Raw genomic sequence first — 25,612 nt, forward strand, 5'->3', positions numbered from 1 at the left:
AGCAATTCATTATGTGCCTTACAAAGCTTCTTTTTGAGGAAATCTGGTCCCATCTAAGTCCTTACCCTTTTAGATATGAGATGGCTACCTAACACAATAGAAACCAATGCATTGCCTGCAAGCTATTGAGTGAGAGAAACTGGGCAGATCACTGTCCTCTCTTGGGAATTTAGGAATCAGATCATTGTGGTAGGCACCCTCTAAGATGATCCCCAATGATCCTCCTCTCCTGGTATTCCTGCTCTTGTATAATCCCCTCCCCTTGAGTGTGGTCTGGACCTAGTGACCTGCTTCTAATGAACAGAATATGGCAAAGGTGATTAAATTTAACCAAAGTGGTGAAGGACACCGAAAACTACAAAACATTGCTGAAAGAAATTAAAGAAGACATAAATAAATAGAAATAAGTAGAAAGACACCCTGTGTTCATGGATCAGAAGACTTAATACTGTTAAGACAATACTACCCAAAGTGATCTCCAGAGTCTATGTAATCCCTATCAAAATGTCAACAGCATTTTTTGCAGAAATAGAAAAATTCACCCTAAAATTCAGAGAATCTCAAGAGACCCCCAAATAGTCAAAACGATCTTGAAAAAGAAGAACAAAGTTGGAGGATTCATACTTACTGATTTCAAAACTTACTATAAAGCTACAGTAATCAAAATAGTATGGTACTGGCAATCAGAAGAGACATATAGATCAATCAAATAACAAACACTCATACATATGGCCAAATATTTTCAAAAGTGTGCTGAGACCATTCAATCGGGAAAGGACAGTCTTGGACAACTATTGCTAGGAAAACTGGATATCCATGTTCAGAATTAAGTTGCACCCTTACCTTACCTCATACACAAAATTTAACTCAAAATGGATTAAAGATCTAAATGTAGGAACTAAAACTGTTTTTATTAATAGTCATCCTAGTGGGTGTGAGATGGTATCTCACTGTGATACATCACATACAGGTATATATAGAAATACACCATTTTAAATCACCTTTACCTACACTGGTTATCTATCCTTACAAGTCTCGCTCACACAATGTAATTTTGCTTATTAGTGTAAGGTTAAGCATCTTTTCAAATGTTTCCATTTACTTACTCATTAAATATTTATTGAGTATGTACCATGTGCCAAGCACTGGATATACAGGGGGAAAAAAAACAGGACAGGTTCCTGCACTAATGGCACCAACAGTCTAGTGAAGTGGTTTCCATACTTTAGAGTATAGAAGAGTCATCACCTTCAGAGATTCTGAGTAAGCACATCTATAGAGACAATCCTAGGAATCAAGGATTTTTTTAAACATTTCAAGAAGTCAGAATAATTGCTATATCAGAATGTTTATTGGACCTTCATATTTCTCCTTTTGTGAGTTTCCTGTTCTTCCCTTTGCCTGTATGTAAGGTTTCTTTATGGACCATTGGCATTAATATTTGTTATATCTGCTACAAATACTTGTCCCCTTTACTTCACTTTTGATTTTATGATCTTCAATGTATACAAAGTTTAAATTTATATATAGCTTAAATCATCAGTTTTTTATTTTACGCTTCTGCCTATTGTCATAATGCTTAGAAAGGATTTTCCCATCATAATCCTAAAAAAAAAACTCTAGCGATAGTTGTCTCTCATAATTTTATGGTTTCCACCTAAATAGTTACTCTATCTAGAGTATCCTTCTGTGTATGCTATGATATAGGGATCTAACTTTTTCTAAATGGACTGCCTTTATTAAATTCTCATTTTTTTCTAACCAATTACTCATGTATATGTCTGTTTCTGAACTGCAGAATCTGTTCCATAGAACTATTTTTTGCTTCCTACAAGGCTACTCTACTGTTTTAAATAAGAGTTTTTATAGTATATGTTGGTATTGGGAAAGGGTTTCTTTTTGCTCAAGCTTTTCTTGACTAGTTTAACCTGTTTAGTTTTTCAGAAGAACTTTAGAATAAATCTGTTTAAATTAAAAAAAATACTCTTGGGATTTTGATTGGAAGTATAGAAGATTTTTAAGTTATTTTGGGAAGAATGAAATCTTTATAATACTGTATCTTTCAGTCCATGAATATTCTGTTACTCTATTTCTTCAAGTCTTCTTTTGTGTCATTCAGTAAAGTTTCCTAACTTACTTCATTGGGTTCAGTTCTAAATTTTTTACAGTTTTGTTTATATTGTAAATGAGTTTTTTTCTTCTACTTCATTTTGCACTGGTAGTTGCGAGATATCTAGAAGAAAACCTCAATTTGCTAGGATTTTTACTTGTTTGGTTTTGGTTAACAACCGTTTCATCTTTTCTTTTACATTATACCTCTTTTCCTTTTCTTGTCTTCTTACAGTGGCCAGAACCTCCCAAGCAATGTTAAATAGCAGTGATACTGGGGCATCACTGTCTCATTCCTAACATTAAAGGGATCCTGGAAATGTTGAGTCATTAGGTATGATGTTTGCTGTTGGTTTCCTTATTAAATTAAGGAATTAATTTTATCTTAGTTTACTAAGAGTTTGTCTAAGGAATGATGCTGATTATTGTGAACAGCTTCTTCAGCATCTACTAAGCTTTAATAAGCATCTAAAGGTATTTTAGTTGACTCTGTCAGATTTTCCAGTTAAGTGAGGGAGGACTGCTTACATGTGACTCCTGACTCTGATACTTTCTATTTACATGACCTCAGGGATGTTATTTAATATCCATGTGCCTCACTTTCCTCATCTGCAAAATGGATAAACAGTAACAACATCTACCTCATAGGGTTTGGGGTGGAATAATGGGCAATATATGTAAATAGCTTAGTGCAATGCAAAAGATTATAAATTTATATTCTCCTTTACCATCTTTTTTTTTTTGCTGTTGTCTTATTTCTATTTTATGTTTTACTAAATTGGCTTTACCTTCTAGAATTCCTGATTTTAAAGGAAACAGAATATTATGATTGGGTTATTGACATTTAATTTTTTAAATGATTTTTGCCCTTTTTATTTTTAAAGATTTGTTTTTTTAGGAACATGGGTTGAATTTTATGAAGTTTTTGATTTTTCACATATTTCTAGCATAAAATCTATTATTTGTGGTGAATTATACTTTATACTTTTTATATATTATATTTTTCAATTTGCTAACTTTTCATTTAAGATACTTGTATATAGGCTTACAAGTAGTCTAAAATTAAAATTTTTCTTGGTAGCTTTTATTAGAAGAGTTAAACTGCCTTTATAATAACTCTCCCAGAAGAGTTCTTTATGGGGCTTTTTATATTTTTCTATTTTGGAACCAAATGACCTTGCATGAGCACAACTGATTTACAATGGCTTATAACTGACAGCTGTTTATCTGCGTAACTTAGAGCTGTTTATCATGACTTATAAACAGATAAGATAAACTCAGATACCTAATAAATGCTTTCTGGTAATAATGAATTTAAGAATGTGGCACATGCACATTAAGATTAAAAATTCTTATGGTAAAAGAAAAGAGCTAAACAATCTTACCTCGCTAAGTTCATGCTGCCTTTGCATCTTCTTTTCAAAAGTTGATTTCATTTGTGTAAGTAATTCATACTAAAAGAGAAAATTAAAATGCTATTTAATTCTATTTTAAAATTGTACGGATTTCTTAAAAAATGATAACTAACTCACCTTATCTAAAACAGTTTGCCTTTTGGCTTCCAAGCTGGGCTCCAAAAGGAGATTTTTTCCTGTAACATAAATTTTTAGTTTATTGCTAGGTAAGGATCACATTTTTCTTAGGAAATTTAATAAGTAAGGAAAGACATACTTGCTAGCTCCTCAATACTTTTCATTAAGTCATCCTTGTCAGTAATAATTTGTTTTAGTTGAGGCAAAGTCAGAAACTGTTCTAGTAATACCTCCTCTTGGTCATTCATATCTGTAAGTTGTGATACACTAGAAACACAAGAGAAAAAAATGTTAATGAATATCAGTCATCTAGTTTTTTTCCATAATAAATATTCATCATTTTTCAGTTTTACTCAGCTGATAGAGTTCTAAATAATTTTTGACATATATATTTTTATATAGACACAGAAGAAGGCAAATTATAACCTTAAAAGCAAATAAAACATCAATCACAATAGAACAAAAAGCACTCTAAATACAGTACAGTGTCAAGTCACTACAGGACTATGAAGACGAGGGTTTATGAACAGCCCTAATAACCTACCAATTTTAACCTCTGAGCCTATTTACCTAATAGGTATGTGGCTGTCACAATAAATGATACATGTATATGTGTCTGTGTACATATAGTCATAAAAATGTTTTTAAAAAGCAATCGTGGAAGGCCAATCCCAGAACAAAAATCATATCCAGAGAGTGAAAGAGGGAACTGGATGGGTGGGATAGGGAGGGAGGGAAACCTTTCTGAACCTATCTTTCAGTTTTGACTACATATAGATCCATATAAATGCATTATATAATTAAAAAACAAAATTAAAAAAGAAAAAGCAGTCTCTAAAATTCAAAGCAAATGGAAATAAATGAACCTGTTTTTTTTCCCCTAAGTTATATAATCATCCAGAGAAATTTTACTGAAAAGACTTTAAAAAATAGTATTTGGCTGTACATCTCTGGTGTGCTATATGCTAAAGACAAAAGAAGTGTAAAAAACAAAACAAATAAACAAAAACTTATCCTGCTTTCAATAATCACTACTGATATTGTTATTTTATTAGTATTGTTATTTTGAAAAAGAACAAGTGCCTTTCAGAGAAATGGCTGGCTTCAGGTCAGGGAAAAAAAAATGTTCATGTTGAGCCCATGACATCTTTGTTTTGCCAGAATTTCCTATTGACTAAAGATAGAACTGTTTAAGCAGCAAAAAGAATAATGTTTGAAATGGACTGAAACACAAATTTCTTTTTTAATTTATGAGTTTATAACAACTCAAAAACAACTATAAAAAAACAAAAAAAACCTCACCTATCAGAACTTTTGCAGCTAGCTTATGCATCAACTCATTATTCTCAAAATCAATAAATTAAGAGGAAAAAATCAAGCATATATCTTGTCTTTCTGTATGAAGTATATTTCAATATAACTAAACTTTCCTTTTCTATGAAGGAAAGTCTTCATAGACTTCTGGCTAATTCTGGCAGTAGGAAATCACATTTGCAATCCTTAATGAAATAATGCACAGTCAGTGATTTCAAGTGTTTCAACCTGTTTCAATCCTAATGTCACTAAAAATAAGGCAACCAGACATCACTGCTGCCGTATGTGATGTAATAGGAAATATGCACTAACTATGATGTAAATATTCTTGCCAAAAGAATTAAACCTAAATTTTTTCCCCCAGTTTTCTTGAGACATTGTCTAAGTTTAAGGTGTACAATGTAATGATTTGATAAAAAAAATTGAACCTACATCTAATCAAAACTCTGTTATCTAGCCACCAGTAGAAGGAAATATGAGAAACAGAGGAACACCCTCAATGGAACCACAAGGATGCAATCAGGCAACAACAGGGTATGGGAAATTCTATAGGACAAATAACCAGTTTCTTACATAAATATTTAATAATATGTGCATAATTTACTCTATATGTGTTTATATGTGTATGTATATATTTGTATGTATATGTATGCATGCATGTGTGTATATGTTTGTGTGTATATGTACATACATATTAATAAACGTGGGAGAAATGGTTCATGATTAAAAGAACTATAAAAGATAGCAGTATTCAAATGCAATAGGTAGATATTTTGAACCCTGATTCAAATAAACTACCAACCAAAAGATTTAATTATTAAGACCCTGGGGAAATAAGATAATATCAAAGAATTAAAGAATGAGCATTCATATTGTGAGGTATGATGATGATGTGGATTGGGATTATGGCAAAGAAAAGGTCTTTACCTGGTGGAGAAATTTAGTGAAGAACTTACAGGTAAAAATAACAGAATATTTGGGATTTGGTTTAAAATAATCCTGACCTATACCCATACTTCTGAAAAAAGCTGGAAGATGGCAAAGAGGTTCACCTTTTTGTATTTTTGACGTTTTCGTAATAATGTTTTTAAAGGGAAGGAAGAAAGGAAAGGAGGAGGAGAATGCTCTATAACACGGCAACAATAACAGCCCCTACCTTCACGGGTTGCTGCAAGCATTACTCCGTGTATGACTGCTTTAATGTGTACGTGGCTGCATGTAAACTTCATTAATTATTAGCAGAGAATAACACATCACCACTTCCTGCAAGTGACTGTAAAACACTGTATCAAATAAAGCTAAACCTTTTTTTTTTTTTTTTTTTTTTTTTTTTTTTGCGTTATGTGGGCCTCTCACTGTCGTGGCCTCTCTCGTTGCGGAGCACAGGCTCCGGACATGCTGGCTCAGCGGCCATGGCTTATGGGCCTAGCCGCTCTGCGGCATGTGGGATCTTCCTGGACCAGGGCACGAACCCATGTCCCCTGCATCGGCAGGTGGACTCTCAACCACTGCGCCACCAGGGAAGCCCCTGCTAAACCTTTTTTAACTGTAGGATTTCTCACAGACCAGTAACTCAATAAATATAACCTACAAGACATACGACTGATTCATAGAACTTTCCCACTAAGACAACCACAATATAGGAAGAGTGATGACTTAAAAGGTTTTTTTAACTTAATATGGATATGAAAATGATGATGTGGTTTCTATTTACAAATTAAATAGACAACAAACACCAATGTTACTCTCCTAGTTTTTTTACCTTAGTTCTGAGAGTTCTGGAAATACATCAGGGATATCAGGCATCTTGTAACCAAAACCATTTTGGCTTATCTAAAGAGAGTGTGAAATGGTGTTAAATTTCAGCCATCTTTTTGACTGCTCCTATTTGGTTAATGTACTGCGTCCCATAACTGTTTTCATTATCACACTTAATCTTTGCACTTCACATTGTCCTTACCCTCCCCTTCTTTCTTCACTGTTTTTTCAGTGTATCTTTACACATATAGGGTTACTTTTTTTTTTTTAATGGGGATCACGTGAGTACCTGTGTTTAGCCCTTGGACAAGTATACGGTTGTAAAATAAATCTCCTAAGTGTATCTGTGACATATGTGGAGAATTATCTCTGGGTTTCATTGATGTATATGAATGTTTGTCTCAAAGTGAAAGGCATTAAGTATAGAAAAATTAGTAAGTTGGCAAAAATCTGAATAGTTACCTAAGTTCCATGAGAGAGTAGGGTAGATAAGGAATAGAGTATACATTGTTTGAATATAGATGACATTTTAAAATCAAGGACCCATGAAAAGTTCTCTTGTAATTTTATTTATACTAATTATAATTTGTTCATAATATTCATTAATACAATGATGAAAGGTTTTGGAAAAATGAAGTCCACTTGGGTCTATATTCTAATGGGTCTATATACTAAATTATTACAAACACTGAAATTAGTAAAGTTGATTATGATAATTTTTTAATATTTGAGTATTACTATGGGTGATATTCACTAAGGGTTAAAAATGAAGGTTTTAAAATCCCTTTAATATGTTTAATGCACAGTCTCTCCCTCAGTAACGTCCCACATGGCAGCAGATACCAGCTGAACTTAAGAACACACAATTTTTTACACGAATGAGACACTGAATTAAAAGTCCTCAGTATGCTAGAGCAGACCCTCCATAAGCTGATACATGCTTCTCCTATACGATCCTTCTCTTATCTTTGCCTGTGTCCTACATGACAACCAGAGGGCTCTATAACAGGCAGCTTCACAAATATGCCATCTGGTTTATGCTCCCAAATCTTTGTCAATGCTGTTGCCTCTTCACAGAATTGCCTTATGTGACCCCTTATCATCCTGGCAAATTCATTACCATCTATCAAAATTTGGCCCCAAGTGTGAATCCATTCATTCATCTGCCTCATTTTGAATGAGCACCTACTATATGCATCAGGCATGCTTTGAGGCACCAAGGATAAAGTGGTTTAAGAAAAAGAATTGCATCTTTTATAAAGTTATCTTTCTAGCTCTACGATGGTCCCTGGGAGCACTGACTATTCCCTTAACTGTGTCTTTGCCATAGCTCTAGACTATCTCTTCTACTTACAATTATTTAATTATTTGCTGGTTACCTCTTTGAAATTGTTACTTAAGTTGAAAATGTGATTTAATCTTTTTATCTTTTGTGCCATGGTGGCTGGCACACTGGAGAGATATAATGTTTGTTGACTGAATATTTCAAGGGTACAAACTACAGATATCTGATACCAACCGGTGCTGAAGTGTCTGTTGTGGGAACAGGCAGTGGCAGATTTGAAAGGACACCAAATGAAGGAGCAGCAGGTTTGGCTGCTGTATGACTTGTCGCTGAAGAAGAAACAGTGTCAGCAACAGATAAAGAACTGACAGTCCTGGTAGCTTCTTGTGGGGGATATGGAGGAAGAAATGGAAAACCCGGAGAAGCACAAGGAGGCGTCCCACCCGCTTTACTGTACAGGCTAAAGAGAAAGACGAAAAACATGAGGTTAGATTTTAGGGGTAAGTTGGTAAAAGTATTCCTAAATTGTTCTAAATAACAGTGGTTATGCAGTACAGATGGCAGGTGCCATTAGTTATTATAATTATATAAGTGAATCAGATATCATATAAATTGATAAAATATGAACACCCCTCAAGAGAAAATTTTCGTTTCTTTCCATGAAAAAGAAAAATGTTTTAGAAAATATACAATTCAACTGGTCACACTGGAAATGAACAGAATGCTCAAAACTCAAATATGGCCTTTCTGTTGGCATCAATGAGTATCTTCATAGAAGAAATGGAGAACATTTAAGTCCAGGAAATGTATTCAAGTGTAGCTTGAATAAATTCGTAGCTTTCATTATATCTGGCAAAATCTGACTGCAAGTCAAGACTGCTTTTCTGGAAAATTTCAAAGAAAAATTAAATATATAGATGAGCTGCTAAAAATGTTAAAACATAAAAAAGATGCATATAAAAACTATGTATATATTAGAAAAAGCGGCACAGCAGTATGTACTCAAGATATAATCAGAAAATAATTTATTTTTGCAAGGTAATAAATATTGGGTTCTGGATCAAGATGGTGACATAGGAAGATCCTGAATTCACCTTCTCCCACAGAAATACTGAATCAACAGCTACATAGGGAACAATTTCCTCTGAAAAAAACCCTAAAAACTAGCTGAGCAGCTCCTACACGTTGGGCAAACAAGAAGAAAATGACATCTAAGCTGGTAGGAGAAGCTGAGACACAATCTCACCATAAACCCCACCCTCAGCAGGACAACCCACAAGCTGGAGAAAACTCAAAACCCAGAGCTTTTCCCTGGGGAGTTAAGGGTTGAGTTTGAACCTGAGAGACAAGCCCCCAAATGAGAGACAAGCCCCATTTGGCCCCCAAACATCGAGCTCTGAAGGCCAAAAGAGCTCATGTGCCCGAGACGCGAACTAAGAAACAATTCTTGTAAGAATTGTTACAAGAATTGTTACAAGAATTGTTTCCTGTAAGAAACAATTCTTACAGGGCTCGTACTCTTGGACTCCCCTGCCTCAGGGCCAAATGCAGAAGAGGACCTGACTTAATGTGAAAGAGGCTCACTTGCCAATCTTAAAGCATCAGCTCCAGGCAGCAGGCATCTAACTTTACACACATCTAGGGGTCCGCTGGGATACTTTCTGGGGATGGTGGCTGGTGGGCGACATCTTGTTTCCCATCTGCTGTGCTCCAGAGACCCAGTACCACCCAGAGGGAGCTCCTATATGCATCTGGTACTCTGGTTTCTGTAGCTCCTGCCCAAGGAACATCCCTTGATTGCTTGACTCTGGATGCCAGGCAGGCTAATGTTCCTGGGTTCCTCAGGATTGTAACCATCAGAGAGAAGGTTCTTGGTAGACTATGACCCCCCAGGACACTGCATAGACAGCAGACAGAAGCAACCCCCAGTCTTTCTGTGAAAGAGGCCTATGTGCTTGTCCAGGGGCTTTGACATCGAGGCACCCACGGAGATGCTCTCAGGGAATGGAGGCCAGTGGACGTCATCTCCGCACTCTCCCTCTGCCTCACTCCAGCTCACCAGTATCTTAGAGAAAGGAGCTTATACCCTTGTTTTTGCAGTGGCAACCAGAGGACACAACATTGTCTGAATCTGACAGCCAGCGGGGCTCACACTCACAGAAATGGAGAACAAGTTCTTAATCAGCTACCCCCCCAGGGGAACAGCATGAGACAACAGGAGCTCAGTCTTTCTGCTGAAAGAGGCCTATTAGCTTATTATCATAGCTATAGCCTGAGGGGCAGGCTTCTAATTAAACACAACTCTAAGGACTGAATGTAATCCTTCCATAGACTCCAGAGGGCGGGCTCTACTATCTTTGTGCTCTCCTCTGCATGTTCCGGAACGCCAGCACGTCTTGCAGGGGAGATCTTACGTGTGTTTGGTGTCCCAGTTTTGTATTTGGTGCTCTGGTTTTTGTGGCTGCCAACCAGGGAATGCCCCTTACTTACCTGGCTCTGGTGGCCAGGGGGGCTGACATTCCTGGGTCCCATGAGACTGTAACAGTTGTAGACAGTTCTTGGCAGGCTACCACACCAGGGCACTGCAGATAGCACACTTAAACACACCCACAGTCTTAATGTGAAACAGGCCTATTTGCTTATCCTGAAGCTTCAGTCTGAGGGGTGGGCTTCAGGCTTGGAATCCATGCATGTGAAGGCCTACGGAAGTGCCTTCAGGGAACAGAGGCCAATGGACACCATGTTTTCATTCTCATCACCTGGCTCAGGTGGCTAGCAGGACTTAATAAGCTTGTGGTCCCACAGAACTGTATATATTTGCATACATTAAAAGCTGCCGCCTGAGGGTCTTGCTTCCAATCAGCCTAAATCTAGGTATGGATATCCTCCCCTGTGGGGCAATGACAGGTCTTGACACACCCTTAATTCCTGGGAGCTATTAAAAAAATAATAGGTTGCTTGGACAATCACAAAGGCTTGAGAGACAGTCAAGAGCCAGGGTAAGGTTGAATGATAAGGTTCATCTCCTTGTCCCGTCCTCAAAACTGGGAGAGGTAACTGTTTTATCTTACACAGAGTCAAGCAAAAAGAAGAAACAAAGAAATATGTTCCAAATAAAAGTACAGGATAAAACCTCAGAAAAAAAAACCTTAATGAAATGAAATGAAGATACATAATTTACCTGATAAAGAGTTCAGAGTAAAGGTCATAAAAATGCTCCCTGAACATAGAAAGAACCTCAACAAAGAGAAAGAAAATACAAGAAAGAAGCAAAGCTGGAGAATACAACAACTGAACTGAAAAATATACTATAGAGGGATTCAATAGCAGACTGGATGAAGCAGAGTGAGAAATGGAGTATTTCCTGCCATATCAGTAAACAAAGGATGTCACAGTCATCAGCCAGAAGAAATGATCAGTGAACTCAAGACAGAGCAGTGGAACTCACAAAATCAGAGCAGAGAAAAAAAAGGGAAAAAAGTGAAGATAGCTTAAGGAACTTATGGTTTGTATTATAGGGGTACCAGCAGGAGAAGAAAACAGAGAAAGGGGCAGAAAACTTATCTGAAGAAATAATGGCTGAAAACTTCTCTAACCTAGGGAAGGAAACTGGCATCCAGACCCAGGAAAGCCAGGAAGTCCCAAACAAGATGAACCAAGACACATTTTTTTTTTTTTTGCGACACGTGGGCCTCTCACTGTCATGGCCTCTCCCATTGCGGAGCACAGGCTCCGGACGCGCAGGCTCAGTGGCCATGGCTCACGGGCCCAGCCGCTCTGCGGCATGTGGGATTCTCCCGGACCAGGGCACGAACCTGTGTCCCCTGCATCGGCAGGTGGACTCTTAACCACTGTGCCACCAGGGGAGCCCCAAGACACATTTTAATTAAAATGTCAAAAGTTAAAGACAAGGCAAGGATCTTAAAAGCAGCAAGAGAAAAACAACTTGTTAAGTACAAGGGAACCCCCATAAAACTACCAGCAGATTTTTCAGCTGAAACTTTGCAGGCCAGAAGGCAGGGGAATGACATTTTTAGAGTACCAGAAGAAAAACACTTTCAAGAATACTCTACATAGCAAAGTTCTCATTCAGAATTGAAGCAGAGGTAGAGTTTTCCAGACAAGCAAAAGCTAAAGGAGTTATCACCACTAAACCGACCTTACAAGAAATGTTAAAGGGACTTCTTTATGCTGATATTACATGCAAATAGAAACCAAAAGAAAGCTGGGGTAGCTATACTTATATCAGACAAAACAGACTTTAAAACAAAGACTGTAATAAGAGACAAAGAAGAGCGCTACATAATGGTAAAGGGGTCAATCCAACAAGAGGATATAACAATTATAAATATTTATGCACCCAAGAGAGGAGCACCTAAATATACAAAGCAAATATAAACAGACCTAAAAGGATAAATAGAGAGCAATAAAATAAGAATAGGGGACTTGGGACTTCCCTGGTGATGCAGTGGTTAAGAATCTGCCTGCCAGCGCAGGGGACATGGGTTCGATCCCTGATCCGGGAAGATCTCACATGCCGAGGAGCAACTAGGCCTGTGCGCCACAACTACTGAGCCTGTGCTCTAGAGCCCACATGCCACAACTACTGAAGCCTGCGTGCCTAGAGCCCGTGCTCCGCAACAGAAGCCACTGCAATGAGAAGCCCACACACTGCAACAAAGACCCAATGTGGCCAGAAATAAATACATACATACATTTATTTTTTAAAAAAATAGGGGACTTTAATACCTCACTTACAAAACTAAACAAATGGGACTACATCAAACTAAAAAGCTTCTGCACAGCAAAGGAAACCATCAACAAAATGAAAACGTAACCTACGGAATGGGAGAAAATATTTGCAAACCATCTATCTGACAAGGGATTAATATCCAAAATATATAAAGAACCCATACAACTCAACAGCAAAAAAACAAATAATCTGATTTAAAAATGGGAATCTGAATAGACATTTTTCCAAAGAAGACATACAGATGGCCAACAGGTACAAGAAAAGATGCTAATTCTTTGATAATTAGATTACTAACTATCAAACTTGTTGGAATGACTATTATCAAAAAGATAAGAAATACCAAGCTTTGGTGAGACTATGGAGAAAAGTGAATGCTTGTACACTGCTGGTAGAAATGTAAATTGGTACAGCCAGTATGGAAAACAGGATGGAGGCTCGTCAAAACAGAACTACCATATGCTCCAGCAATTCCACTTCTGGGTATTTATGTGAAGAAAATGAAGACACTAACTCGAAAAGATGTCTGCTCCCCTATGTTCATTGCAGCATTATTTACAATAGACAAGAGATGGAAACAACCTAGTGTCCATCAGTAGATGATTAAAGAAAAGGTGGTGTCTATATACACCGAAATATTATTCAGCCATAAAAACAAAGAAAATCTTGCCATTCAAAACAATATGGATGTACCCTGAGGGTATTATGCTATGTGAAATATGTCAGACAGAGAAAGGCAAATACCATATGCTCTCATTTATGTGTAGAATTTAAAAATGAAAAACAAAAACAAAAAACACTGAGTTCATAAATACAGAAAAGAGATTGGTGTTTGCCAGAGGCAGGTGATGGGCAGCAGTAGGCAAAATGTGTGAACATGGTCAAAAGGTACAGACTTTCAGTTATAAAATAAATAAGTCATGGGGAGGTAATATACAGCATCATTATGGTTAATAATACTATACTACATATTTGAAAGCTGCTAAGAGTAAATCTTAAACATTCTCATCACAAGAAAAAATTTTGTAACTATGTATGGCGATGGGTGTTAACTAGACTTATCATGGTGATCATTTTGTAATATAAATTACTATTGATCATTCTGTTGTACACGTTACATGTCAATTATACCTAAAAAAGATATTTTACATTTAACTTTTTTTTCCTTTTAGAGCAGTTCAAAGAGAACCATACTCTAAAATAATTAGTGTAATTTAGGCCAAAATGCAGATGAGAATTATCTAAATACCAATACTTAAATTAATATAGTTAAGTTTAAATGGGTCAGTCACTCTTGTATGAAAGATTAAAAGACTTTTTAAAAAAATAGAATACTAAATACTTTACTTTGTATTTGTGGTATAATAAGAAACATATTTGTCTTTGACCAGGTTCTAGACAAAGTGCTCCTAATATCCTGGTAAGTTCCTAAATGACAGGACCCTTTTTTGTTATTTGTAACATCTGAGTTTATACTAATGAGGTGACTTAGGCTGAGTCCCTATATAGTCTGAGGACGGGGTTGGTCACCAAAAAGACCAACTGACAGAAAGTTGGAACTTTCAGCCCCACCCATCGATCTCAGGGAAGACGGGGGCTGCTGAATAAGCTCTAAAAAACCCTTGAACAATAAGATTTGACAAGCTTCTTGTTGATGAATGTATCCATATGGCAGGAGGGTGGTGCACCCCAGTTCATGGGGACAAAAGCTCCTGTGCTTGCGGCTCTCCTAGACCTTGCCCTGCCCTAGGTACCTCTTCACCTGGCTATTCATCTGTATCCTTTATAATCAACTAGTAAATATAAGTAAATTTATTTTGGAGTTCCATGAGCCACTTAACAAATTACTCAAACCTGAGGTGGAGGTCATGGGAACCTGTGATTTATAGCACAGGTAACTATACATTTTCAATTGGTATGTGAAATGGAGCAGCCTGTGAGACTGAGCCCCTAATCTGTGGGATCTGACGCCACCTCCCGGTGGATAGCGTCAGAATTAAGTTAAATTCGTAGGAAACAGTCAAGTGTCTGGTGAGAACTGGAGAATTACTTGGTGGTGTTGGAAAAAAAAAATGGGTATCAGAGTACTGAAATGTTCCATAATATATCAAGCTTAAACAATTTTTTTAAACGGGAGTGCTATTGTTTCATGACATAATTTAATGTCATATTTAATGACATAATAAGTTAACATAAATTGGAATTGTGTTGGAAGAAAACATTTATCACAGATTTTGAAATTATAATACTAAAGCTAATATGGAAAAATAAATAAGAAAATAGAGAAAAGTACCTGAAAAATGAGGGTAAAGAGAGATTAACCCTGCCATAGAGCAAAACACATTAGAAAACCTTAATAATTAAAAATAAAAAACCACAAAACTTTTTAAAAGCATAACACTGGCAATGGATAGGTAGATCAATGGAACTGAATACAAAATCCAGAAAAATCCCAAAGATATATGGCAATTAAGATATAATAAAAAGAATCTCAAATTAGTAAAAAAAAAAAAAAAAAAAAGATTGGTCAATAAATAGCATTGGGACATCTGGAAAAAATTAAATTGGAGCCAAGCCCTCATATCTATAATAAAATAAAAACCAAATGTATCAAATTTAAAATGGTTTTTGGATTTTTAAAAAAATCTTAAAAGAACTGGAAGAAATCACTGGGAAATTAAAAACTTGGGGTGGTAAAGGACTTTCTGTGATCCCAAATTCAAAAGTCATAAGACAAAATAATGATAAATCCCATGACATAAAAAACAAAACAACAAAAAAAAACCCTCTACATGACAAAGTCCATTATAAATAAAGACAAATAACAAATTGGGGGAAAACATCTGAAACATGTCATAGGAAAATGGATAATTTCTCTAATATATAAAGAATTTCTCCAAATTAATAAAAGACTAACTAACAACCCAATAGCAAAATGGAGAATAGGACAGAATACACAGGTTCAAGGAAAGGAAAAAAAAATCTCTAAATCATAGGAAAAAACTGTCAACTTCACTGTAAGATAAATACAAATAAAGTTATACTAACACATTTTCCGCTTATAAATTAGCAAAGATCCATTTTGATAGTTTACTATGTCAGCAAAGGGAATAAGCATCGCGTACAGGAGTAGAAATTGGTACAACTTACTCTGTAGGGCAATCCTGCCGTATCAGTCAAAATTACAAACATGTATACCACTTTGAGACTGTATCTAACAAATAAACTTACACTTGGGTAAAATATTACTTTTAATGTTATTCACTGCATCACTGAGGGCAAAGAAGGATGGGCCTTTCAGGAAAGATTGGAAACAACAAAAATGTCCATTAATAGGAGTTTTGTTAACTTATGCTATATCCATAAAACAAGTACTTTGTGGTCATAAAGAATGAGGAAATGCTTTAGTAACCAACATGGAAAGCTCTCTGAACCATACCATTTAGTGAGGGGAAAAAAAAAAAAAAGGGCAAGGGAATAGTTTGCTACCATTTGTGTGAAAAAAGAGGGAATAATACTATGTGTACATATTTCCTTGTATATGCATAAAATATCTCAGGAATTCTATGCATGTGCACCCAAATGAAAAACTCTGGATACCAATAAGAAGAAAAAGTAAACTGCAAGGGAAAAGGTGGAAGGAGACTTTTCGCCCCATACCCTTTTACAGTTTTAAAATTTTTGAGCCAAGTGAATATATGATTGAAAAAAATTAAGTTTAAAAAAGTTCTCTAAAAAGTTTGTTTATTTCAAAGTATGGCTCACCTTTATCTTAAAGCTTTACTTTTACGTAAAGGTATATTATTAGCAGGTATGTAAATATAACATAAGTTATTTAGAAAGAATATGTTCAATGTGAGGGAATATTTGTACTATCCTTGAAATAGTCTTAATAATTTTGAACCAGTCAGCTTTATTTTAATCTCAATACCGGGTACAACCTATAAAATAATCTAAGAAATGTATCAAACTTGCTTTTTAACAATGTGTACTGTATCACAGTTGTTGGCTTATATCTTCAAATAAGGTGAATGAGGTATATTTAACTCTTTCCTGACAGAAGATAGGAAATACAGTTTATTATTCTTTAGATAAAGAATATCAGCGAGGTTTATGACTCCAGGACAAAGACACAGGAGGGCAAAGATGATGGCTGGGGCTGATACACCCAATGAATGGGATAATCTAGCCTAAGCAGATTTCCAGGCAGTGTTAAAGATGCCACCTGACTTCTGAACAAGAAAAAGTTCTTGGAAATTAAGTAGAACTGGGTAACTAAGCCAAGAGATATTACAGGAAAAGGAAGTAAAGATTGTATGAAGTTGTATCATCATGCAATTTCAGAATATCTGATATAAAAAGTTACAAAGGATCAGGGACTTCCCTGTGGCACAGTGGTTAAGAATCTGCCTGCCAATGCAGACAGGGGACACGGGTTCAAGCCCTGGTCCGGGAAGATCCCACATGCCGTGGAGCAACTAAGCCCGTGCTCCACAACTACTGAGCCTGCACTCTAGAGCCTGTGAGCCACAACTGAGCCCATGCACCACAACTACTGGAGCCCGTGCGCCTAGAGCCCGTGCGCCACAACAAGAGAAGCCACTGCAATGAGAAACCCGCGCACTGCAACGAAGAGTAACCCCCGCTCACCGCAACTAGAGAAAGCCTGCGTGCAGCAATGAAGACCCAACGCAGCCAAAAATAAATAAATAAATAAATAAATAAACATTACAAAGGATCAGAAATCAAAATGCCACTGGACATCTTGGCAACAGAAGCCTATGTATAGACAATAGAGGAATGCCTTCAAAATTCTCAGTGGAAAACCACTTCAACATAGAATTTGAACTCTACCAACTTTTAAGTGTGAGGGTATATTAAAGACATTTGCAGGTAAAAAAAAAAAAAAGTCTCAAAATTATTCTTCCAAGCACCTTGTGGCATACTGTATTTTCCAAACGTGGCCACAGCACTATTTCTGGTCCCATATACTCTTCTAGAACCTTGCCACTCCAACATGAAGAGGAAGAGCCTGTTTTCTTCCCCTTGAATCTGATCAGAACTTCTTGATTGCCTCAACAAACTGAATGAAGCAGAAGCAGAATGAAGCAGAACAAACTGAATGACTTCAGTAGCTATGTCAGAGAAGGCGAATATGACTTTCTCATAACTGTTCAGGATGTTTACCCCAGGAGCCCGGCCATTATGATGTAAGGAAGCCCAGGCTGCATCTAGGTATTCTAGTTGACCTCCCCAGGTAAGGCCTCTGATGAGAGCCCACTGATGATGAGTAGAGCAGACAAGAGCTTTCCCTGATGAACCCTTCCTGAATTAAAGATCAGTGAGCAAAGTAAATGTGTTCATTGTTTTAAGCCATGCCAGCTGATGCAGAAGGTGGAGCACAAACAAGCTCTATTAGTCCCTAACCAAATTGCAGATTCACAAGGAAAATAAATGTTGTCATTATTTTAACCACAAGTTTTAGGATAACTTGTTATTCATCCTTAGTAACTGGAACATGCCGTTACTTAGGAAGCTATGGGGAGGCAGTAATACAAGAAACTAGGAAATAGCCTGAGAAAGAAAAAAACTTAGGATGCAGGAAAAGGAGACTCCAACACAGGAGAGTGGGAAAGGGAAATCCCAGGATGACAGCTTTATAGCAGTTGTAGAGTAACTAATTCAGAATGGAGGGGGAAAATGGAGCAATGTCTGCAAAGAGAAAATACCAGAACCTAGAGATTACCTGACAGGTTTGATGATGTGAAAAAATGATTTGAAAGGTATTTTTCAGAGCTGCTAAAAGATGTGGAAAATTAAAAAGATCAAAGAAAATAAAACCAATGGAAAAATGGAGTAATTATTAACTCCGGAGAAAAGCAAAAAGTTATACCATCAGGGAAATATAATCATTATAAAGTACGAGGCTCAGCAGCAAGGAATATTCAGAGAGTCAATGTAATGAAAGTACCAAACATGAGTTTAAGTAAAAATCAAAAATTTCTCAGAGGATGAGGGAAAAGGAAGGTTTGTGAAAGGTAAGTAAAATCCTCATCAATCCATAATAGGAAGTCAATAGATAGTATCTAAAATGAAAGAATCAAGAGATAGCAGTATGTATACATTATTCAGAAAGATGAAGGTAAATATTAGAGAAGCAGCTTAAAAAAGAAAAACACAGTTGCCTCTGAAAAGTATGAATGTATCTGTGTGTGAAGGTGGGGATGTGGAAAACAGAGGATTGCCTTTTAACATTATTTGAATTTTTAAACTATATTTTGATTACTTAGATCAAAAGTAAATAAATGTATATACAAACTCTTTCGATATAAACATACTTACTATGGGAATGCTGTTGAAGCAGGAGCTAAAGCTGGAGGATTCTTCCAAAACTCATCCAACAGACTCTGAATAATTTTCCCAAGATCTGAGTGCATTGTAAACTAAAAGTAACAGTAATACACGGTGATCAAATTCATCTTCAGAAAAAGATTATAAAGTCTCATTAGGATAATTTAACTGTAAAACTCAATCTTAAATCCACTTTTGCAAGTCAAGAATTAAATGAAAAGCAAAGGATATTATGTCAATTGAACATATCAGCAATCTACAACTTACAATATTTTCTTATAGAATCAATACCATAAATGAGGTTAGAAGTTTCTTTAGTCAATAATGGAGCTGAAATACTTCCACATTTCACTATTGACAATAATTTGAAGGTTCAAAGGTAAATACTGAGTACATTTAAGTTACCGTCCTTCACATTAATCAATCATATATATACATATATATTATGTATATATATCCTAAGAAATTTAAGGCATATTTGAATTTTATCTCTTTCTAACCACTATAAAAGATCTACTATGAACCAAAGTTCTTAACATCAACAGGTCCTCACCACTGAAAAACAAATAACCTTCAAATCAGGATTATCTATTAAATACAGTGAACATTTTTGAAATAAATTACACCATATACATACATTGTTTACTAATGGAGAGGTAACATACACTCCTTGTTTATCCACTAAGTGATGTCGTATTGGTGGATAAACACTGATCACTGGTTTTTCCTGAGGAAATTGTGGAGGAAGCAATCTGGTAAAGGTAGAACAGATTAAAAAACAAAAACAAAGACAACAAATGTGATATTATACAGTCATACTCCTAAAACAAAATTACTTAAAAGCAAATAAAATTTTCATACTTTCATTTGGATTACTCAGTAATTAGTGCTCTACTATGCTTGTTGAGTTGATTGAAAGTATACAAAAAGATACACTTTGGCAACAAGACTATAAAGTAATTCAGTATAGTAAAACCTTCTTAATGTGGAATAAGGATACCGTGAATTATAGACTATCCTTCACACCACACCAATTAATTGCTTTCAAACACAATATACCAAACTATCCAAAATCTCAGCTAAAATTAGACCAGGCATTTTTATCAGGTGAACCCTAATTTAACCCAGTCTGGCTATTTAGTGGACCACAGGTTCCGGCCCTATACTTTTCTTATGGCTTTCCTACTTTTGAAATACTGCCAACAATTATTTCATTATATGCTGAATTTTTTAAAGAGTTGAGTGGATAAAATGGGAAGTGCTAGGATTGGAACAGTGTAGCTGTCATCATGCCTTGGTTCTATAGGGCTCTCTTCTAAATGTCTCAATTAACATATCTCTCCCAACTTTGAAGTCAATCACATGGTTTCAAGTAAATAACAGTAAATTCTCAATACAAAAAATAAAAAGAGTAAAAACCTTAACCTTTTTTGAGCTACTACAAATTTAAAATTAGGGAGTAAAGTCTTTAAAAGTGAGAGTTTACTGGACATGGAACCGTTTTCCAAATCTCTAAAAACTCAGACCAGTATGTCCCTTTAAACTGCCACTCTGTTCCCCTTCTGGCTCAGAAAACTATGTGTTGGCAACACTGTCAAGAAGAAAACTGGGTCCTTGTTGGCTTCTCCTACTTAGCTCTACCTAAGGCATGTGATGAGAGATAAAACTACTTCATTTATATAGTTGAAGATGTTAAACTAATTTGGTAAAAAAAGGCAATGTATGGCCTTTGGACCCCAACCAATCTGGGTTTCTCTCCCCACTACACTATTCACTACCTATTTGTTCCAATTTGCAGGGCTGCTGTGATGATTCAGAAACTCCCATATATCAAGATAACACAGCATAATGGTTGTCACTGTTATATAGTCATGCTTTAATCCACTCATTCAACTAGGATTTAACAAGGCCTCCTATGTGCAGGCACCATGCTAGGCAATGAGGATAGGACGATGAACAAGTATGGTTCCTATCTTCAAGTTAAGTGCCTTTTTACCTCACCCAAACACTCACTCTAGTGGCTAGCCACCTGATGCAATCTGAGGTAATAACTTAATTCTTTCATGCTAAAGACTAATAACTGCACTTAAGGCTAAATGAGTACTTCAGCAATCACTTTGTCCAACCTTTCCTCTTTATAACTTAATAACCTCATGATTACATTTTCAACTTTTAATTTTTTTCTTTAAAAATAATTAGCAGATCAAATTCAGTCTTGAACTTTCTGGTTGACGTAGTTTATCTGTTGCCGAAAACTAGAATATTTTCACTTATTTCTGATGTAAAAGTGTCTATATCTCTAATGGTTTTCCACACATGATCCCTTTGAGTGTTTGTCATTATCATTCTTACTCTTTCAGCCTACCTCCAGCTTAGACTTTAGTGCAAAACAATAACGTCTTTTTATTACATTTCCTCTTTTATAGTTTCTTACAGCAATATCTATTACAATGGTGACTTAAAAAATTTTTTATTTCACAAAATTTTAAGTTTAATAAACTATAGTTACTAGAGAGGGAGATAAATACTAGAAAGGGAATAAATTCACTTTTAAACAGTTTACTTCTAATAATAGCTAAGAAACAAAATAATAAAAAGATTTTAAAGTCCTATTACATGAAAAAATAGGATACAATTCTACTCACATATTAATGTTAATTGTCAGGTTGTTTACGGTGAATGGCAACCTGTATTCCACATCTTTCTGTATTTCAGCTATACTGTAGGAGAAAATTTGAGAAAAAAAATTTATCTAAAGTTATAAAAACCATTAATGTTAAAAACAAATGTTAAATATTTTTAGAGTCTACTAAAACTACTTTATTTTAATAATAGAATTTAGATGGCCAATATAACTTGTATCTTGAGGGGAAAATGATCATGTTTATCGAATAAGCAGGCAATACTATTCTGAGATATGGGTGGGGTCGTTGCTGAGAGGGGGAGTTAGATGGTGAGGTAAAGAGACAAAAAAACTCTTATATTAGTGCTAGATCGATTTACTATCACCTTATCTAATTCATCCTCAGTAGAAGCAATTGTGAGCCCTCTAGTTAGAACAAGTCAGCAAGACATCTGGGTTCTGATTATAATTCTGCTATTGCCCAGCTGTATAGATAGCTGGGGAAGCCTGGGCCTTAAGAGCTTAAACTTAGAAGTCTGGATGAGATGTCCCCTACAGTCTTATGATTGAGACCGCTGGCTGCTTTCCGAAATCAAATATTCCCCTTCTTCCTAAATAAGAGAAGCCTGATTTTATTCTGAGTAGCAATGTTCTAACTTTTCTTGCAGCAAGTTGTTGCTGTAGACTTAAGTTCCAGTCGATAAAACATAGAAAAGTTGTGAGGTGGAATTTCCAGGAAAGCATCTTAAAAGGGAACAAAAAAACTGGTATGAGTCCATTTTCCCTTCCAGCCTGGCCCTGATAGCTGAACTTCTAACAGCCATACTGGAACAGGAGTGACCCTGAGAACGGGAGCCATACACTAGGGAGAGCTCAGCAGGAAGATGTAGCTTGGGTCCTTGATGGCTATGGAATTGTCAAACTGAATTTCTTGTATGTAGAGAAAAAGAAACTTTTATCACGTTAAAGTTACTATTTTGGGAGTCTTTGTTACTAGCAGCTGAATATAAATGCCAACTAGTATAAATCCCATATACTTTAACGTTCTACATTCAGAATTTTATTTTATTTTTAATTGCAGGCATGCAATTATTACAGTTATAATCTACCAACCAAATCTTTTGGGGGATCACTTGGAATGCTAACCAACATTCATAATCTTTCCAAAGGGAAAAATGTTAAGTAGTATTAATGAGTTAAGGCTGAAAGGAGGCCTAATATCCAAACAGACGTGAAACTTTTTCAAGCATAAATACCTTTGAAAGATCTACCAATTACGTAATTTACTTTTCTTTTGGTTGCTTCAATTAGTAGCTTTAGAAAACCTCTTATTTTCCTCATTTTCTTTTTTGGACTATGACTTTTTTTTTGCCTTCTAATAAAAATCTAGCCTCTCAAATATGTAAATTTTAGGTAGCTTGAAAGGTTCAAAAGTGTTGGGATGGAGTTATGGAGAAATCATAGATGTCTCCTCTGACATCCCATGGAATGAGGTTATGACTGAAGAGAAGAAATGGTTGAGAAAAGACTCAAGAAGATATTCAATATTAGGACTAACACAATTTTTTTTTTTTTTTTTTTTTGCGGTACGTGGGCCTCTCACTGTTGTGGCCTCTCCCGTCGCGGAGCACAGGCTCCGGACGCACAGGCTCAGCGGCCATGGCTCACGGGTCTAACTGCTCCGCGGCATGTGGGATCTTCCTGGACCGGGGCACGAACCCGCGTCCCCTGCAGCGGCAGGCGGACTCTCAACCACTGCGCCACCAGGGAAGCCCGGACTAACACAATTTTTATGAAAGTTTCTCTTTGGGGATCACGTTTGGACTAGGATACCAACAGCCTTCTCAGCTGTATAAACATTATGTAATCAATAAAATGACTTAAGTTTTTTATTCCTCTTTGTTATCTTAGGACCCTAAGGTGTCCAATGCTTTAAGGGAATACTGATCACAAAAGCATCCACCAGTTCAAAGCCAAGTGGAGCATCTTAGTGATTAAGAGCACAACCTCTTAATCTAAGCTTCCTGGGATCAAATCCTCTACCATTCACTTGTGTGATCATGGACAACTTATCTAATCTGTCTAAGCCTTATCTCTCAAATGGTAAATGCAGATGTTAAAAATACCCATCTACCTAAAAGAACTGTTAGATTAAGTGAGATAATGCATGCAAAGCCCTCCCCACATAATACCATAATAATTGTTCAATATATGTTAGCTATTATTAAATAAGCATTTAGAACACACATCTAAATTGGAGCCTGTCTAAATTTGTAATACTAAAGTTTTAACTCATTTTTTCAGACACTGTTTTTTTATAGAAAAAAGTGAATTTGATTAAGATGATTTTTACTTAAATCATTGGCTAAAAGTGTTCAATTCACTGTTCCCATAATTATGTTCTTGACATTTATTAAAATTTCTGACAAGTTTCCTCCACAAATGAGGTATCAAAAATAACTAAAGGTAATATTTGTAACATTAATGAGAGCTAAACCGTCATTAACAAATTTCAAAACAACAGGTTAATCATGGCAATTGATGGGGTTCAGGACACGCTACCCCTAAATGTGGCACCTTGGCATCTTGAATATTTTAAGCTGAAGGAGTATGAGAAAATAGCAGAAACAGGAAAGTTACTCTGACCTTCTCCCCCCCTCACCCTTCTTCCCTGAAACAGGTCATAAAACCTCATTAAGAGGTGCCCTCCCCATGCCAAGAGGAAAGGAGCATCCTTATCTCAGAAGACATAGGGACACCAAGAAGAGTCCTAACAAACCGGCCTTGCTATGTCATCATTGTACCCTGCAACCACATGCCCCCTGCCCCATTTACTACAATTACGAGCATACTTCACTTTATTGTGCTTCATAGATATTGCCTTTTTCTTTTCCCTTTTTTTTTTTTTTACAAATTCAAGGATGGTGGCAATCCTGCATAAAGTCTATTGGTGCCATTCTTCCAATATCATTTGCTCGCTTCATGTTTCTGTGTCACATACTGGTGATTCTTGCAATATTTTAAACCCTCCACCAGCAGAAAGATTGCGACTTGCTGAAAGCTCAGATAACAGCATTTTTTAGCAATAAAGTATTTTTAATTAAAATACATTGTTTTTTAGATATAATGCTATTGCATACTTAATAGACTACAGTATAGTGTAAACGTAACTTTTATATGCACTGGGAAACCAAAAAATTCATGTGACATGCTTTACTGCAATATTTGCTTTATTGAGGTGGTCTGGCACTGAACCCGCAATATCTCTAAGACGTGCCTCATACCCCTTAACCCATCATATTCCTCCACAACTGTCCACTCTTCATCAAACCCAGCATAAAATACTCAGGTCTGTTTCTTTGGGTCTTCATTTCCTTTTGAAGCCCCCTGATATGTAAAACTCACATTAATTAAATTTCTATGCTTTTCTCCTGTTAATCTGTCTTTGTCAGTTTAATTTTCAGACCCAGCCAGGGACCCTAAGAGCATCAAGGAAAGCTTTTTCCTCCTCTACACTAGCTGTGTTAGACAAAACAGCAGATATTTGTTCTACTTAATTAAAACAAGAATCATTCCCTGAATCTTTATCACATATTTATTTTGAAGTTTTTGCTATTTTCAAATAACTTTAAAAAAGTTATTCCAAAAATAATTCATTCTCATTAGAAAAAAAATTATTTTTCCAAATCAGCAAATGTTATTTTACAATATTTTTAAATGGCTGCATAAAGTTCTAGTATATTGTTTAAACTACTCCATACTATTAGATATTGAAACTGAGCAGGACCCTGTGGGGCTCCTGGGCATGGAAGCCTTTCTGTGTCCTCCGTTTCTTGTTTGTAGGGAATACACTGAATACACTCCAGCCTCCATTACCTTCCCTGAATTCT

At 36.1% G+C, this 25,612-nt stretch overlaps 2 protein-coding genes across 2 annotated transcripts in view; one reads left to right on the forward strand and one right to left on the reverse strand.

Annotated features, from left to right (window-relative positions):
* The window catches only part of MTMR7 (myotubularin related protein 7), a 112,330-nt gene extending 106,781 nt beyond the window's left edge, over positions 1-5,549 (forward strand). The window contains exons 16-17 of the transcript XR_012329037.1: positions 2,345-2,443; positions 5,413-5,549. The gene's annotated coding sequence lies outside the window, so the exon portion shown is untranslated. The remainder of the gene's footprint in view (positions 1-2,344; positions 2,444-5,412) is intronic.
* VPS37A (VPS37A subunit of ESCRT-I) overlaps positions 1-25,612 on the reverse strand; it is a 39,146-nt gene that overhangs the window by 4,213 nt on the left and 9,321 nt on the right. Inside the window, exons 2-9 of the mRNA XM_019921308.3 lie at positions 21,745-21,819; positions 19,737-19,851; positions 19,091-19,191; positions 8,233-8,458; positions 6,718-6,788; positions 3,781-3,908; positions 3,642-3,700; positions 3,495-3,563 (exon numbers count right to left, since the gene is read on the reverse strand). Coding sequence (XP_019776867.1) covers positions 3,495-3,563; positions 3,642-3,700; positions 3,781-3,908; positions 6,718-6,788; positions 8,233-8,458; positions 19,091-19,191; positions 19,737-19,851; positions 21,745-21,819 — 844 coding nt within the window. The remainder of the gene's footprint in view (positions 1-3,494; positions 3,564-3,641; positions 3,701-3,780; positions 3,909-6,717; positions 6,789-8,232; positions 8,459-19,090; positions 19,192-19,736; positions 19,852-21,744; positions 21,820-25,612) is intronic.

Source organism: Tursiops truncatus, chromosome 21 (assembly GCF_011762595.2).
Source record: "Tursiops truncatus isolate mTurTru1 chromosome 21, mTurTru1.mat.Y, whole genome shotgun sequence".
NCBI lineage: Eukaryota > Metazoa > Chordata > Mammalia > Artiodactyla > Delphinidae > Tursiops > Tursiops truncatus.